This window comes from Zonotrichia albicollis, chromosome 1 (assembly GCF_047830755.1).
Source record: "Zonotrichia albicollis isolate bZonAlb1 chromosome 1, bZonAlb1.hap1, whole genome shotgun sequence".
NCBI classification, from domain to species: Eukaryota; Metazoa; Chordata; class Aves; order Passeriformes; family Passerellidae; genus Zonotrichia; species Zonotrichia albicollis.
This window is the reverse complement of record NC_133819.1, coordinates 8,262,721-8,280,338: the sequence shown is the minus strand read 5'-3', so window position 1 is coordinate 8,280,338 and position 17,618 is coordinate 8,262,721. Positions and strand designations below refer to the sequence as shown.

Here is a 17,618-nt window from a genome sequence, read left to right as displayed (position 1 = left end):
AGTCACAGATTCAGTTTGTCACTAACTGATTAAAAATGAATCAATTATATTGATCAGTGTTAACAGCTAATTGCAATGCTTGCTTTCAGTCTCCCATAGCTGGAAGGAAACTTAAGAAGTCCATGGCAACATGAAAAGAGTGACAAAGGCTAAGTGACAAAGAGTGACATGTGTAAAGAACCTGCTCCACCTTGCTGAAACCTCAGTATCTGAAAGTTAAGGAGGACAGAGTAAATCTGCTTCTCTATACAATTAAAGAGGAGTTACACATGCATTTAATCAAGCTAATTGCTCTTGCTTACCATGACACTTATCTGAAACAAATCATTAATGGTCTTCTGAAATGGAGCACGTGATAAAACCAATTTCATTGTGGATGCTGCTGTGGGCACTGATAACTATTTGTTACAAGGAGCTCTATACAGTTGTGACTGGCATTGTTTTGTTTCATCACATAATAAAAGAAGTTGTGCATGACTGCTTTATTCAATTATGCATGAATCACAAACCTGTCATACCTCTTGCAGGCCACTGGGATTCCTGCAGACATACTTATATATAAATATTTTTAGCTTAGCAGAATTAATTTCTTTCAGCTTCCTGTACTTTATTCTTCTGTACTTAAGTTACCACATCTGATGACAACAACCTGACCTGCAGGATGTCCATGTAGTCAATAATGCCCTGTATGTTAATATTTGGAAAGACCATCCAGTCATTATGCAATTCACAACTCTGAGTGCAATTAAGCTTTATGAACTGTAGAAAAACATTCATAAAAAGTAGTTAAGACTGGTTTTTCAACTTCCTCTCCATCTACAGAGTAAAGCCTAACCTCCAAGGCCTTGTTCAGTCCCTGTTACAACTGTTTTGTGTTCCCTATAAAATTCTCCAAATCATGTAAAAGCATTCTTGCAGAAAAACACCTCCAATGTGCTGCTACACCAAATCATTCTTTCCTCCTCAGCATAAACCCAAGGACAGTCTTCAAACACTGACAACATGATCTCCATGTCCCCTCATCTTAGTTTCTTCAGAGCCCTAACAAATTAACTTCTCTTTTTATTAAGACAGAAGAAATTTGATCAAGAGACTTTCTCACCAAAACCTCATATTTTAAACAGGCACACTGTCCTTAAGACCATCATTGTGAGTCCTCCACACCAGTGCTCAAGGGACACACTGCAGATAAAAGACCCCTCATCAAGAGATAAGGAAATCTCATTTAGATGCAAAAGTGAAATGGTAACGTTTTAAACCCAGCCTGTAACAGAAAACACCCCCCTCCAACACACTGCTTAGATTAGTCTCATAACATGCTTCCTAAGAAAATAACCATCTGCCACTGAGTAGAAACCATACTAAGACCAACAACTGCACAACTAAATTAGGTGGCCTCACTTACCAAATAAGCAGGTCCTCCAAATAAGCAGGTCCTTTTTAACCAAACCTTAGTTAAATAATTAATTATTAAGTCACCTAATTTTTTTTTCTCTGAGCAGTTATCAGACCTATCAACCTTAAGCAAAAGGAGCTCAACTGAGCAGTCTTTGATATTTCAGACTCCAATTTACAACTTAAAAGAAAGGAGTATTTCACTATGATGTCACTGGTAACTGCCTGGCAGTAAAGCATTACAGGAAACACTAACTGTTGAATAATTGCTAATAAATTACAGTTCTGCAAATATAATATATAGACTATTAGGTATGCTATACCTGATACTTCCCTCACCAGCTCAGGCCCATCATTTATTTCGGGATTCCACAGAGTCAACCACACAGAAACAAGCCACGAGGAGACACAGAGATGAGATGAGCCTTGTACACTTACCCCTCCTGACAACTTAATCACCCTGACTTTGCTGCCTCCATGGGGCCCATCACTAGCACTGTTTGTCCGCTGCATCACTGTCCTTTTCACGCCCGGCTTCTGCTCCTGGGGCCGGCCGGGCACCGCGGCCGCGCGCGCCGCCTGCGCCGTGGGCAGCGCCGCAGCCGTGGCCGCCTTGCTCGGTAACACTTTCTGGGCTGCCTGAGGCTGACTCGCAGGGATCGTTCTGCTTTGCCTCAGCTGCTTCACCGGCTTCAGCTGCTGTCCTTGGTAGGGGCCGTCCCCTGCGCCCTGGGGGAAGTCTGTGGGTTTGGGGTGGATGTTGGCCACTACTGCGTCTTGTTTTCTAACCAGGAGTCTGCTCTTCACGTTGTGCCGGGTCTGCAGGCCGGAGTGGGGGATGTAGGGGCTGCCGTTGGTGGGGAACTCGGAGGAGTCCTCCTCGTGCTGCTGGTAGGGCTGCTGGGAGCAAGGCTGCTGCTGCTGCTGCTGCTGGGCAAGTCTCTCCAGCAGCTCTCTCTTCCTGGCCCCAGCCTGCTGCTGCCGTCTCAGCTCCTTCTGCTTCAGGATCTCCTCTCGCAGCCGCTTCTGCTCCTCTATCTTCAAACGGTACAACCGAGTTTCTTCATCCTCGTCTGGGTACTATAAAGGAAAAACCAAATGAATTTACAGAATTCTAAACAGATGCCCAGCTTGGCCAAAACAACATGAAATTGGTTCAGATGTAAAGCTTTTTACATTTTCCCTGATACACACCACTAATAGCCTTGCTTTGGTATCTGCTGCTAGGGTTTATTTGCTATTCATTACAGACAAACAGCTCAAATCTGGTTTAGGACTTAGATATACTACTTCCTAGACAGAAAAGCTTTAGTACCACTTGAGAAATCTGATCAGAATACTAAAAAAAATAATAATAAAAAAAGTTTGACAAATTGGAATTAATTTAAAAGTTTCCAAAACCAATTAAACTATTAATATAATTCAAGATATCAAAATATGTTTCAAATAGAAGGTAACAATACAGAGGCAACCCACTGTCACACAGGTTTTATCTTGCTCTTTTCTGACAAAGTAACAAAAGGTAGGGTGGTAAATGACCTGAAAGGCCCTGATTAGAACTATTGATTTTTCTCACAGAATTTTAAGCCTGATCTCAAACTCATTTGTCACACAATAATTGGTTATAATGAACAGCACAAGTCAATCTCTCTGACCTTGAACTCATGCACTCTCTTCAGAATCAAAATGTTGCCAAATGCAGTGTTGGAATATTAATGGTATATAGAGAATGCCTTTAATATTCCAGCCCTGGGCCTCTCTGAAAGTACTACACACCATCAAATAACCTTCCTAAAGATTCTGCCACTCTGGCAGAAGGGGTTCTTATGAAAAGCTGTATAAAAATGGACAAGACTCAGGGAAATGCTGATTCTCATCATCCTGGAAAAGATATCAAATGGCTCTTGCAATAAAATCACATATTTTTCAAAATTAGGAAGAATACTTTTTTATTTTGTTATTTCTCTTTGTTTAACCATTTGAAATATTAAGTTAGATTTACAGAGAATGCTTACAAATGGTAATGAGCTAGGTAATTCTACCTAGAATGTATCAACCACTCCTAAAAACAGCCTCTTGAAGTAATGATACTTTGCATGCTGGTAAATTAATGCATAAAGAGTGCTAAAATATTTTTCAAAAACTGCGAGTCTGTGACAAACCTTTATGTATCTTGCAGCAACTGGGTGCAAACTGTTTTTGACACAACTGCCATTTTCTGAACGTATGTAACCCAAATGTGTGACTTGAAGGTTTGGGGCTTTTTAAGAGCTTTTAATCCTACTGCACCTAGAATCCTTCCCAACCCAAGAAAAAACCCAGCAGAACAGATTCAGCCATAATGTTGGTTCATGGGTGTGAGAGCCCAGAGTCAGATTTGCACTCACAGCACCCAGATGCACAAATCCTGAATGTGTTTCCTTCAGCTGTAGCTGCATCTTCCCTGAGCAGGAATTGACAGGGATTATTCTCAGAGTCACTAAAATCAGCTCATTGTCTCAAATTAGAAGTCCAATTGCAAGCATCTAATTAGCAGTCTAATTAGAAGCCAAAACAGCGACTAAATAAGACTAACCAAATTGCATTTTTGAAATCTGTATTAATTTTTAAAGTATAGGCTGTAGTTCAGGGATGAGATCTAAGTTCATTGCATGAGAATGCTACATGCACCCCAAAGTTCTTATCTTTATACTTTGTGGAAAGTGATGGTGGTGATTAATAACCACTGTGACAACTAAATTAAAGCTCTGTGATGATAGATGGTACAGAAACACTTCTAGAGGAGGAAACAGATATTTCTTCTTGTATTGACTACTGGAGATGCTGGATTGCAGCAAAAAACAGAATTAGAATTTATCCTTGAATTTACCCAAAAAAACAGAATTTACCCTTTTGAAATACAGGGAAAGATGAAGACCCTTAAGAATAGTTTGCAAAGGATGAGAAAACATGTAAGCTCCAGCTAGAAGGAGGATGTGCTGTTATGCAGATCCTGATGCAATTAATAACATTTTCAGTCATTTTCAGAGACACTAAATATCACAATTACTACAATTGTTCAGAGGGAAAACTTGTTTCACTTAACTAAATGAATTAGTTTATTCACCTGCTTTGGTTTAGATTATGATAATTTATAATTTATCTAAACAAGCCTGATGGATGCCATGGGCCAATACCAAGTTTACTTTTGGAGGCAGTCCTGTAATTATTTTCCCCTTATGTTCAATTGGAACATTGCAGCAGGAGTCTTCAGGAGACCGCCACTTCTATCAGTGCCTTTTATTATGAGGGATTTGCCTGCTCATTTTATCACCTAGCAAGGTCTGAAGGCCTTGGGAGACAGATCATGATGTGGCAGCTCAGAACACCAACTCTAAGGTTGCACATGGCACAGAGATGTGTGCTTTGCAGCATACTCAAATGAGCCCTGCCAGCACAGAAGGAATGAACATCCCAAGGAACTCTGACTAACACATCCCTGCAACAGCCCTTGGACAGATACACTGACTCCAACTATGCCAAAATTAAACACAGAAAGATGTCTGACATAAACTAGACATAAACTCTATTACCAACACACATAGTTCAAAGAATGCTTAGTAGAATATTCAGGCAATTTGATTTCAAATATAATCTGAAACCTTTCCTTTCTGGAACTAGACTAAGGAAATTAGTAATGATCCTAGGAAGTCTATCCCTTCTTAAAAGTTAAAATCAAACATCAAGAGCCCTGAGGTTATATGACAACTGCAGATCAGTCTGTTAACAGGCTACAGGTAGACCTAAATCCTTCAAAAGAAAGGTACTACTGTTACTGCTAAATTCTAAACAAAATACCCCCTAGAGCTAGAGGAAGATTAAATATAAAGACCCTGTGATGATTAACAAAATATCTCCATTAGAAGCCAGCTTTAACTCAATTTATTGTACAATGGCCCAACAGTACAGAGTGAGAAGGACAGCAAACTCCTTACCAGGATGAAAAGAGGGGCTGTTAAATCCCCTTCTCCTCAGCTCTAAGAGCACCTTGTATACTCCACCCCAGAGAGTGGGGGTATATATGTGATGTATAGTACATAAAAATGACCTAGAGTAGGTAATAAGGACATTCAGCATATGGAACAGGCAAGACAGGGTCAAGATGAACACAGCACACAATGCCCATTGCTAATGACTTCCATCCCATTAGTTCAGTAAGCCCAGTATAGATTTTTCCAAAAAGCAACAGCACTGCCAAAGAAATAAAGAAAAAGGCCAGGAAAGCAAACATTTTGCCTAGAGAATCAACTGGGAGAAGGTACATATGCTTCAAAGTTCAAACCATTGTAATTTTCACATTCTGGGTCTGGAAGCAACATTATCTGTAGGTAAAAAAGCAGAAAAACACGGAGCAGCTTTTTCCCTAGACAAATTATTAAGCTTCATGTGATCTGGGCAGAAAATTCCCCAACATGAAGAAAAGGTACACTGAATACATGTATATGGCTGCTCCTTTTACAGGAGGCTGCAGAGTACAAAAGGCCAGACAGGCACTTGGTTTTATAGGGGTGGCTTTTTTATGCCAGGTTTTAAGTTTGTTTTCTTTTTTTCCCTTTTTTTTTTAAAGTGGAAATTCTCATTGTGCTTTAGCACAATGCATTTCACTGAGGTTTGAAAGAAGACTTAGCCTTAGCTGCAGGTTTTTCTTCTCCTTTAAGATCCAAGGCAGTTTTGATGGGAAGCACCAAAAGAAAACATTACAGGCTGCTCTCCTGAATGTAGCTGAAGAGCACCAGCAAGAAAGAGAAGCAACAGTCCCACATCCTTCTTGTAGGGATCCTAGAATGGCACTGTTGACTTATGAAAAGACAGCAAGGACACACTCTAAATCAAGGGATTAAACTTTCTACTGAAATTTAAGTCCTAGTACCAAAAAACTTGCTTTTCATGTAGTGATTAAAAAAAATAAACCCATACCTTTTCAGAAGTCTGCAGGATTAATTGCCAATTAATAGAACTAAATGCTGAGTCATAAGAACCAGACACTGTTAATGTTCTGGTAAGCTTCCAAGGAACAAAAAAGGAAATCATGCAACCAGGATCACTTATGTGTCTCAGTACAATGGGTGCAAGAACAGAGCATTCAAAATGGTTTGATCTGTGGTATAAACACAAATCTTTTCAGCAGGCTTGTCTTTATTTTTTTAAGCTGAAACATTTAAAACATAAACTAGAATAAAAAATTAGGCACCACTACAAAAATCTGGAAGAGAAATTATTTAAACTGGAGGAAATCCTACAATTTTTCAGGTAGTTCATAACCAAAAACATTAAATTATTCAGATAGATTTGATCTAGTAATTTAGTGCAGCAACTCTTTTCCATATTGTGAGCCTTTTTAGAAAAGACAGCAATGTAAAATCCAACAATATTCACAATTCACTGGATTTGGAAGAATGGAATACAAAGGTTTTCTTTCAGTACATCAAGGACTTTATCCCCAGTGTAAGTACTAACATCAATACACTGATGACTGCACAGTGCTCTACTAATTTCCCTCCTGCTCTGAGATTTAATACCCATTTCTCCTAAAGACACATCACCTTTCTCCATTCTCCCTCTTCTTTAAACTCAAAAATGCTAAATACTGCCTAAATTCCTCTAATCCTAAGCTGACTTCAACAGGAGCAGAATTAGGCCCACATCATCCAGACTTTCCTATTTCAATGACACAATGATGTTTCAGAGTAAGGACATACAATTGAAATCCTGGGGAGTAAAAGCTATTCTGAACAGGCATTTAAGGTCAGTGCTTTGCAGTCTCACAGGAACAGGAACACAAGCATTCCATTAATATACAGTTTTTAATCTTCTATTCACTCACATTGCAAACCTTTCAAATATCTATATTTAGGGTGAGCAAAACCTCTAACAGCCAATATTGTTATTTTTTTTGGTGCTTCCTGAATGATAGGCCACTCATAAATACAGCCACTGACTCTTTAGGAAGAAAGATGCAAAGAAAAGTCTTAATTTTCCAGTTGAAGACACTTGCAAAATAACCTGCCCAATTCAGTTATGTGCCATACAGCCACAAAAGTGACAGAACTTAACTCTTTCTCATCATCATCACAAGCAAAAGAACAGGATGAAGTCACCTAATTACAAGAAAAACACACAAAAAAACTGTAAAACATTACAATCTGCCTAAGGAGAGATATGTAATAAACTACATTACACAAACAGTGGAGGAAATTATTAAATGCTTGCAAATGAACATCTCTGGTGCAGCATTACCATCTATAAGTGACAATAAGCAGCAGCAGTGACCAAGACCACTGCAGTGGCACAGCAGAAATGGGACAAAGCTTCTACACTGTTTGCAGCTCCAGGCTCTGTTCCAGGTGTGCTTTGGAAGGACAAGGTTCTCCTAATGCCTGCCAAATATAACTACAAGGGCTTTACTAGGAGACTTCATTTATTCCAAAACAACCTTGGTTTTTTATCCTGCTTTGCAAAAACTTGCATGAAACAGGTATCAGAATTTTATCAATGACAGTTTTGACAGAAATAAAAAGAAAGTTGTATTTGTAATACACCAAGAATTCACACAGGTAAGATAAGTTGGTTTCATAATCAACTAGAGTATGTTTAAAATGTAAAATGGAGAAAACCAGATGACTGCTTTGGGATTGTTTGTTTGTTTAGCTTTCTATTTAATTAAAAGAAACTTTTAAAATTCTTATATTTTTTCTAAATACTGCCAGAGATACTTTGGAACTAATGCCTTAATTTTCATATGACTATACTATAGAATAACTTCAGGATGTTTTAGATGTGGAGGCCTGTAGCTGATTTTTCAAGACTTACCTTACTAATGGCCTGAAAGACAAGGCTTCTCTATGAAGCACTGCATTTTGCATTTTCTGTGACTGAGAATATTCCAAGAGACTGAATTGAGGGGAAAAAGATAACTTAAATATTTTTTCCAAAAAAGGTGAAAATTAAAAGCTAAAGAAGGATTTTTTTTTCATTTACATTGAAAAGCAAGTGCACAGGAGGTCAAACACTGATAGCTTTCGTTTTCTTTTGTGCCTCATTTATGGAAATTAGTTACGACCATCCCTAATTCAAGAACAAGATGAAAAGCTAATCATGAGCAGCTTAAAAGGAAGACAGCATTATCACAATTAAAGCCTTCAATGGCTGTAGAATAAAACCTGGTCCTTGAGACAAGATTCATGGTTAACTGTAACTATGAAGATTTACAGTTCTTCCCAGAATAGCCTGACAAAGCACACAGGGTGCATTTAGCCATCATGCTCAGGATATAAAGAGTGCCATCATTCCAATCCTACCCACTCTCTCAAAGCAACAGAGCTCATGGAGATTCTTCTCTTGCTTCCAGGAGATGTGTGCAGGGAAATGGTCATCTGTTCACATGACACGATCCAGTGGAGCTGAAAACACTGGCACCTGATTTTTCCAATTGTGCAGAATACTAATAGAGCAAACAGCATCACCTTCTCCAAAATGGAAAACTTAAAAGCATCTCCTCTTTTCCCTTACATGAAAAGGTTTCATAAAAAAGAGATTTTCTTTTTCAGGAGCAAGAGCAAGAAGCTCCACGGACAGCACAGCTACGATCTCCTGCATGAATGCTCAAGGCCTAGTAGAGACTGAACAGCCTAAAGCAAAACAGCATGAGGAAGACAGCTCTCCAAATAGCCTTCCTTTTTTTGCCTTTGAGCCACACAGCATCATACAAAATGACAGAGAAGAGGCTTTCAGACTTAGAAGAATGAGATCACCTGAAAATAAATTATAATTCCCAAAGATAAAAATGGGCAAAATGAGTATTTCAGAGACTTGTATCACTGATCACCTTCACTCAAATTCCACCTGTTCCTAGCAGAAATGAAAACTCCTCCCACAAAACAAATTTACCACAGCCTTGCCAACCTTCCTGACCTTCTAAGTCAATGGAGGCTATTTCTGCTGTTACAATAAAAAAGTGCAATTCAGAAGGGAGGCCTCTAGTGGCACCTAAAATATTTGGTGGATAATACATTAAGTGTGCTTTCTATTCATAAATCAGACTAGAAAAGTCTTTTAAAGGTGGGAGTTCTGTGGTGGGAACTTTGTTTCTCATTGTTTGGTTTTTGATCTTTTGTGTAGGAGTATCGGAGGGTAGGACAGTCAGGATGGACAGAGACAAGAGATTTCTGCAGCCAGGTTGTGGAATTTGGGGTTTATTGTAAAGGGTGTGGGTGCAGGGCCCAGCTGGGAGCTGCCAGCCACAGCTCAGAGGAGCTCTTCTCTCACAGCTCTTGAGAGAAGAGAGTGGTAAAGAGGATGAGAGAGAGAGAGGGAGTAAAAGAGGATAAGAGTATAAGAGAGCAAGGTTCTCTTTACAATACAATAAATCTTCTGTGTTGAATATTTTACTTCTCACTAACTAATTTAGTACAATATTATAAGAATCATTACATTACTATACTGTGTTACATTTTAAACCCTAAAACCTACTTTCTGGACTCCTTCTGCTAAGCTAGTAAGGTTTGCTCTGACCTTTGGACTTGTCTGCAAGCAGAGGGTGTTGTTTCATCAAAAGGGGATTACCTTCAGCCAGCCACACCATTGTTTTCCAGTTGTTCAGTAACTCAGGTATCTCAAAGCTTGCTTTTATTTCCATCTTGCTTATAGTTTCTACATTCTCAAAATCTTTTGCCAGGCAATCATATTGAAAAGGCTTTCCTGACTCATCTTCCTCAACACTTTTGTTTAGGCAAAACAAAGAATCCCTTACCTCCGGTTCACATTTTCCTTCCGACTTTGCCTGGCCCACTGGGGTGATGGGTTTAGCTTTCATCTCAGGCCTCCCCTGCGAGTTGGCAGCAGCAGTGGCAGGCTTGGTGGCGGGCAGGGTGCTGGGGATGGGTTTGACCTGGGCAGCAGGGGCGGAGCTGCGGCGGGCGCTGCCCATGTCCAGGGCGTGGGCCGGGGCGATGGGCAGCTCGCGCAGGTTGCTGTTCCTGGGAGCCGCCGCCTGCAGCTGCTGGCTGGAACGCTTGACAATATTCTGGGACGGGGTACTCTGCAAAGAACAAAGGAAAAGAAGTGCTGATTTCCACCACAAACCAATCTGAAGTGATTCTGGCTTCACATTTTCCTGATTTAGTTCAGTTTGGGAAAATAAGCTTTGTGAAAAGGCACAATATTTTAATGTCAGGGAAAAATTACAGAAATGAGGATATTTTAATAACCTTTTATAATCAAAGCAATTATGTTAAACTGTAGTTATATTGTCTTGAGCACTGCTCCAGGCTGTTGTCCTACCCAACCTACCAAGCAGCAAAATATGCTGCATTGGAGGAAACTCACAAGACAAGAGAGGCATTATCTGAACCAGAAAACTGATCAGCAGTGGTACAGAGAGACCTTCACATCAAAAGAGTGTCACAAAACTGGGCTCCCACACAATCACAGACTACCAACAGTTGTAAAGCCTTAGAAAGCAAAGCTCTCCCTCACCACCCCTCTGTTGCTAGTTCTTTGCTAGGCATCTGCAACATCTCCTCTATTGGACCCAAATCAAAAAGAGCACTGAAGACCAGAGGAGAAAAGAAAGATACACATGGTATTTTTCAATGTAGATTATAAAACAATCAAGGCAGAAAATGAGCAAGAAATGGTTGAAGTAGGGGAAAGAGCAGGAAGGGAATAAACAGAACTGAAAACCCACGTTGGTGAGTTTTGAACCTGTGCTTACAAGCCTGCTACTCATGCACGACACTGTTGTATGTGGTACTTACATGCCTTGGCTTCATTGGACCCTGCCGTGGCTGACACTGCATCCTGTTGTTATTTGGCTGCTGCTGTGTGGCTTGCATGTGAGGCCTGAACTGTGGCTGGTTCATGGGCATCAAGGGCTGTGGAGGCCCTTGGAGATGGTGATGCTGCTGCTGCTGCTGGTGATGGTGCTGCTGTTGCTGCTGGTGATGCTGCTGATGAGGCTGAGGTTGTGGCTGAGGCTGTAATGGAGGATGCATGGGACCCTTCACATGAAAAAAAAAAAAAATTAGTTTCAATGTAATAACCTCTAGAAAAGCACCTCCAGCCTCCTGAGTCCTAAGATCTTGCTCTTCAGTGTAGCTGAAGTACTCTTTTTCAGGAGTGCAAAATGCTAGGTCTCTGATGCGGTCAGAAAACCCACTGTTATGAGTACAAGTGAATACATATCTCCATTCCTGACTGGTCTACCTTGACCAAAGTGCAGAACTACAAGCAGCTATGAATCAGGTTACACTAGGAAAGAACAGACCAACCAGAGAGGTGTAAGGTCATTCTACTCTTAAAATCTGGGTAAGGCAACAGGTGAAGTAAAAGAAAAATACGAATTCAAGGGTTGCTGTCCTCTACCCCGTTTTCTAACGAGGTTTACCCCGGCCCTCCGCACTGGAAGCGCTACCCCGCTTCCAGCGGCGGCCGCAGCCCCACGGCCCCGCTCCGCGGCCGGCAGAGGGCGCTGCCGCCCCACGCTGCCCCGCGCCGGCACCGAGCGAGACCGGACACGGCGGCGGGGAGAAGATCCAGAATATCCATCACCCTCCAGGCACTGCAGCGATGGCACTGCAGGGCCATCCCTCTCGGAGCCGCAACGCTTCGGTTCCGTGACTCCCCCAGCGCTGTACCTGCATGCTGGGCTGCGTGTGCGGGGCCAGGAAGGGCTGTCCCGGCGCCTGCAGGAACTGCTGCCGCGGGGGCATGAAGGGCCGCGGCGTGGCCGAGCCCGGCTGGTTGAAGTGCAGGATCCCCACGGGGCCCTGGGGCTGCATGCCGGGCCGCACCGGCCGCTCCCGGGGGTACACCGGCTGCTGGCCCTGCTGCGTGAAGGCGGGCCCGGGCGGGCTGAAGGGCATCGGGCTCTGCGTAGGAACGGGATGGGCGCTGTTCAGAAGCGGGGGAGGCGGCGGCGGCGGGGGACTGCGCTGCTCAAACAAGGGGTGACCTGGGAACCTCGGATCTGCGGGAATGAGAGAATTAAATCACTTACAGCCTTCCCGGGACACAAACACATTTCAGAAACATAAAGCTCTAGTATGATTCGGAAAGTAACCTGAAATTTGCACAATGCAAAACTCTATGGGATGTTTTAATTGTAAGAGCTACCCTCAGGTAGCTTTTATAAACAAGGTTATGCTTCTCTTGTTCCTGTCATTTGTGTATAAAAGGAATTGATCCTTGAAAGACCGGCACAACTGGTACTCTGCTGGAATCAGCAATATCTTTTGGAAATTCTACTTTAATAAAACCAATTAAGGATTCCAGTGATTACAGTTTAAACCACAGAAGAACTCATAAAGCATTGACAACATTTGCTGACCAGGTATTTAGCACATTTTAACATACTATACATGTGCAAAAATATTGTGCACGTGTGTGTGTATACATATACATATACACACATATATATATACACACACACATATACACATACACACACATTACATATATGTGGTATAAATGTAACTTATCCTCTCTTTTGTTTGCTAGGCCATATCATTTTATCTAACCTTAACAAACACTACACACTCACTCCAGGCAGTTTAAAGAGTTACAAGAAATCCAAGTGTATGGAGAGTGTTTGTTATCCAAATTACAACAAAGTGCAACAATTTCACTGCAATAATCACATAGATATTAATTATTTTTGTGTATATATAAATATCTGGATTCATGGCAGTTACAGGTGAAGACATTAAAAAAGTAAAAATCCACATCAGAAGAAGTAAAAATATACTAGACAACCAGAATTTCTGGCATGGTCCAGCCTGACTCCATCAAATGGGATCTTCCAGCCTTCAGGTTCTTCTGAACACACTTCATGTGTTGCAGTGACAGTGCAGTCACTTTACAACGGGTTGGTATTAATTATTAATGGAACTGAAAATGCTCACCTGCTAAGAAGAAAGGATCTCTGTCCTGAGGAGGTGGAGGAGGGAGTGGTGGAGGTGGTGGGGGTGGCCCTCTCCACTGGTCCTGGATTGGCAGCCTTGGGGCTTGGGAGAAGTTGGTAGGAACTGGTCCAGGTGTATGCTGCTGGAAGTCTGGAGGGCCCTATTTAATAAGGAAGAATTAAAATTAAGGCTACCATCCAGAAATTTATGTATTGTCTGCTATAACTTTTTTTCTCTCAAAAATACAATTGCTGTATGAATTATCTCCTATCACCTGTACAAACTGACAGCCCTTACTGAGTCATTCCTTCACAATGGAAGATATATTAAACCCAAGTACAGTATCTTGAAATGAATTCACAATGTTTTAATAATCACTAGCACCACAGGAATGCCATTTCTTCTCAAGCTTATTTCTGAAATCCATGCAATTATTGACCTTCTTTCCCATTAATCCAAAAAAATCTGAATGTCTACTTTAGAAGACATTCCTGACATTTATCTTCATAAACCATACTATTCTTCATCATCGATTTAGCACAATGTAAGCTACAGGAGGGAGCAGCTTTACTTAAAAAAAAAGCGGGGAGGAAGGACAATTTGACACCCAGAAAATTAAAGAAATCATTTTTGTAAAAGAATTAAGAGGAGAGTAACATTTCAGGCTATTCACAGTTTAGCATCTGAAGCATTTTAAGAAAGAAAATTTTGTACTCTTTCTTCCAGTAAGGCATTGGATTTTTTTCTTTTTTCAATGCCTTTGCATACTGCAGGAAGCAGTCTGTTAATACAAAACCAGAACTCTGCAGAAGACATGTTTAATTGAGTAATTCACACTAGCATTTTTTTCTATCAAAAGTTGACAAAATGTATTGGCAACCTCTAATATACAGAGTAAGCTTTGCTTCACATAAATTATATTCTCAACCATTTCCTTATTATGAGAGTAAATCAAGTAAGTAACGAAAATAATCTGTGAACATCCTTGCTTTCTATAAAGATTCTGAAATCAGTGGTGGGATCTGTTCTGTCTACATGTGATGTCCACCTTGAAACTTCAAACTTGCACTACTGAAGACAAACTTTTCAAAACAGATTCCAGACCAAAAGCTCCCTGCTAGACTGAGGTATTGTCATCAGGAAAGGACCACACAACTAAGCTGCAGTAGCTTATCTTTTATCTCTTGAGTTGACCTCACCAAGGGTATGCACAGTCTCACCCTATCATATTTGCACTGCACAAAGACTGGAATTTTAGGATAAGAATTTCTCACACACCAACAATGGCCGTGGAGCATACTCACTATCAGTGCAGCACAAGACAGAGCTGCTTTTACAGCCTTCTACCAGCACAATACACCTGGGATTGGCAAGACCCAAATAAGCAAATGAGAAGCACCAAGGATCAGATCCATTATTAAATCTGTGGCCTTCCTGAAACACCTGAATGGGGATGTGTGAGATACTGAAACCTCTTATTTGGGACCAAGACTGTGACTACTTATGTCATTATACAGCCATCAACTGTAAATACATTATCATTCCTGGAGATTAAAGGGTCTATATCCCCTTGCCTCCAGTCAGCCAGTCTCCTGTGGGTATTTCATTTAGTGAAAAGACATTATATTACACTCAAGCATGACAGTCTTCATAACATACACACTTTGTAGGAGGAGCTCTACACTTTTGCAAGTGAGCAGTCACAACACACAATATTCCTGCCACCTTGGAACTGACTAATGCCTTTGAATTTCACAGGCTATCTGCAAACAGCAGTTGAAGCAAAATGGAGCTGTTTGGGATGGAAAAAAGGGACATTTAATTGTTCCATAAAAACCTTTTCAGGTTTAGCTGAACAAGGACGTTGAACTGCTTTGCCCTTCCCTCGTGTTGAGCAGGTCAGCACTGGCTGCCTGCCAAAAGATCAGCTGAACAAAACCTTCAGGATTCTGACCCTTCACTCCCAAACTACACCTCCAGCATCACTGCACATAGGAGCTGCCAGAGCTACTTTCAAAAGAAGGTTAGATGCATTCCCTCAGCTCAGAAGCTTTGGTGACAAAAGCCTATTTCTCAAAGTATTGCTCTTACAGCAATCCCAGGGAATACACACACAGCCTCTCCACATGCTGCACAGCCTTGAGGGAGGCACCCAGCAGACCCATTCATTTTTAGCTATTTATATTTTAGCTATTTAGTTATTAGTTTACCAGTGGATAATGCACAAGGCCATTGCAACAGGAGCGTGGGAGAACCCAGTTCAACAGGGCACTTGCACACAAGATGGTTTTAACCTTATATCTGATTTACAGCACATAGTCATGCTCATCTTGCATCTCAGGACAGAGCATGGTCTTGACAATCTTTTTTCCCCATTTTCAGAGAGCCTGACTCAGAAGCTCTCAAATTCCTGCTAGTTTTCCCTAGACATATGCCTACACATATCTTAGTCATTTGTAAAATAGCCAGCAAAAAACAATTTACGTGGAAACTAACTGAAACCTGGGCTAATAAATCTTAAGTGTCACATATCTGCCACCCGAGCTGAAGAGCTGGCAGCAGCAAGGATCTGTCTGGGCTTGGTTCCAAGCACCAAATGGCAGTGCAGTGACAATGGTCTCCTCTACCTGCTTCTTCCAAACTCCATGTATTCTGCCCAGGCTGAGGTAACAGATCCTTATCAGTCTCTTCTCTCACTCCCAGGCTTCAGTTTTAGTGCTACACTGAAGGGAACAGGCTTAGGCTACAAACTAAGCAGCCATCTCTCCTTCTCAACCACATTTGTTACCTGGTCTCATGCATCTTCCTCAATTTTAATTCCATGGCCAATTTGCCTTTTTGTTCTCCTGGTCCTGCTCACTCCTGCAGATACATTCTCTCATCCCCATCATGTCTTTCACTCTGCCCACTGGTTCCTAAGCCCAGCATGGATCCAGATCCATCCAGCTTCCACACTCCAAGCTGGTGTTCTTGTGTTGTGGCAGCTGGTCAGGAGCTCCTACTTGCCCCCCTCAGCCCCTGATTTCCTTGTCTGTACACTCACACCAGGCCATCTCCCCTCTTTTTCCTGCCAGGGAAGCAGCAGGCACAGGTTGAAAAAAATCCAGTATGTTTATTTAAAATAAACAATTCTTTGTACCAGCCTTCCCTCTCCTGCCAACCTGTACCCTCATTATTATGCCCAGATTTGTCTCCTCCTAAGGCAGCCCTGAATTGCAAATGCATGCAAAGTCCTGTTGAATTTCACACAGCCCTTATGTACTGAAACACCCTATCATTGCAGCCAAATTCAGTTTTCTTCCTTGGAAAATGAGCAATAATAAAACATTTCTAAATAACTCACCTGGGCACAAAAGTATTTTTCCACCATTTCAGTTTTAGAATGAAAGTGTATTTGTAAAATCTCAACCAAAAGGATTCAAAATGAGGCCAGCAACCAGCACAACATCTTGGTTTAGGCAACCAAAGTCTGTTAGTATTACATACACTGAGAGCAGCTTTGTATTTCCCATCATAAAGAAACAAACCTTTATGAAATAAGCTCTAGATAAGTTTTAGAACTGAGTAATACAAGGCCATTTTAAGTCTAAGGAAGCTCACACTTAAAAAAACCCAAACAAACAAACAAAAACCCCACAAACCAATAACCAGCAAGACATTTTACTATTAAAAGTACTAGCAACGCTGATTTCAAGCTCCCTGTGATCTTCTGTACCAAAGGTGTCTAGCCATCTTAAGAATCAAAACATTTAGTGTCCTCTAAAATTCTGCATTGATTTAACACAAAATAACAAGTATCCAACTGTTAGCCAAAAGCTGGTGTCAAAAAATCCCAACAAATTAAGAATTTTTTCCTCTAGTTAGCAGTATATGTCATATAAGCACATGTCACAACACAAGTTTGGGTCAGAATAACTCCTAAAACAGTCCAAGAAAGAACAAGAAGGAAATATCTGAAGTTTGGAACTCTTCCTATTGGCCTCTCTTTTTTTTCTGTCCCTAGCAGTGAAGAACTCTGGGTTTTTTTCCACTTTTTAAGATTCCAAATTCACTAACAAATATCTACTTATTTGATTGCTGAGCAGATTTTAACTTAATGTCTGACATTTTGAAAAACCACTAAATTATGACTGATCACATTTCTTGGCTGATAACCAAAGGCCAATCATGCAAAATTAATTGCAAAGACATTTGTTATTTGCTGAAAAACGAATTACTAATGTTTGCTTCTAAAAAAAAATAAATTAGGCTGATTCTTTCCCTTCTTACAGTCATGATAAACTG

The 17,618-nt window shown here is 41.0% G+C and overlaps 1 protein-coding gene across 5 annotated transcripts in view; it reads right to left on the bottom strand.

Annotated features, from left to right (window-relative positions):
• Positions 1-17,618, bottom strand: part of RBM33 (RNA binding motif protein 33) — a 103,445-nt gene that overhangs the window by 31,220 nt on the left and 54,607 nt on the right. For all 5 annotated transcript variants that reach the window (XM_074551563.1, XM_074551623.1, XM_074551698.1 and 2 more), the window contains exons 11-15: positions 13,335-13,494; positions 12,069-12,400; positions 11,190-11,432; positions 10,184-10,471; positions 1,834-2,475 (exon numbers count right to left, since the gene is read on the bottom strand). In XM_074551563.1, coding sequence (XP_074407664.1) covers positions 1,834-2,475; positions 10,184-10,471; positions 11,190-11,432; positions 12,069-12,400; positions 13,335-13,494 — 1,665 coding nt within the window. The remainder of the gene's footprint in view (positions 1-1,833; positions 2,476-10,183; positions 10,472-11,189; positions 11,433-12,068; positions 12,401-13,334; positions 13,495-17,618) is intronic.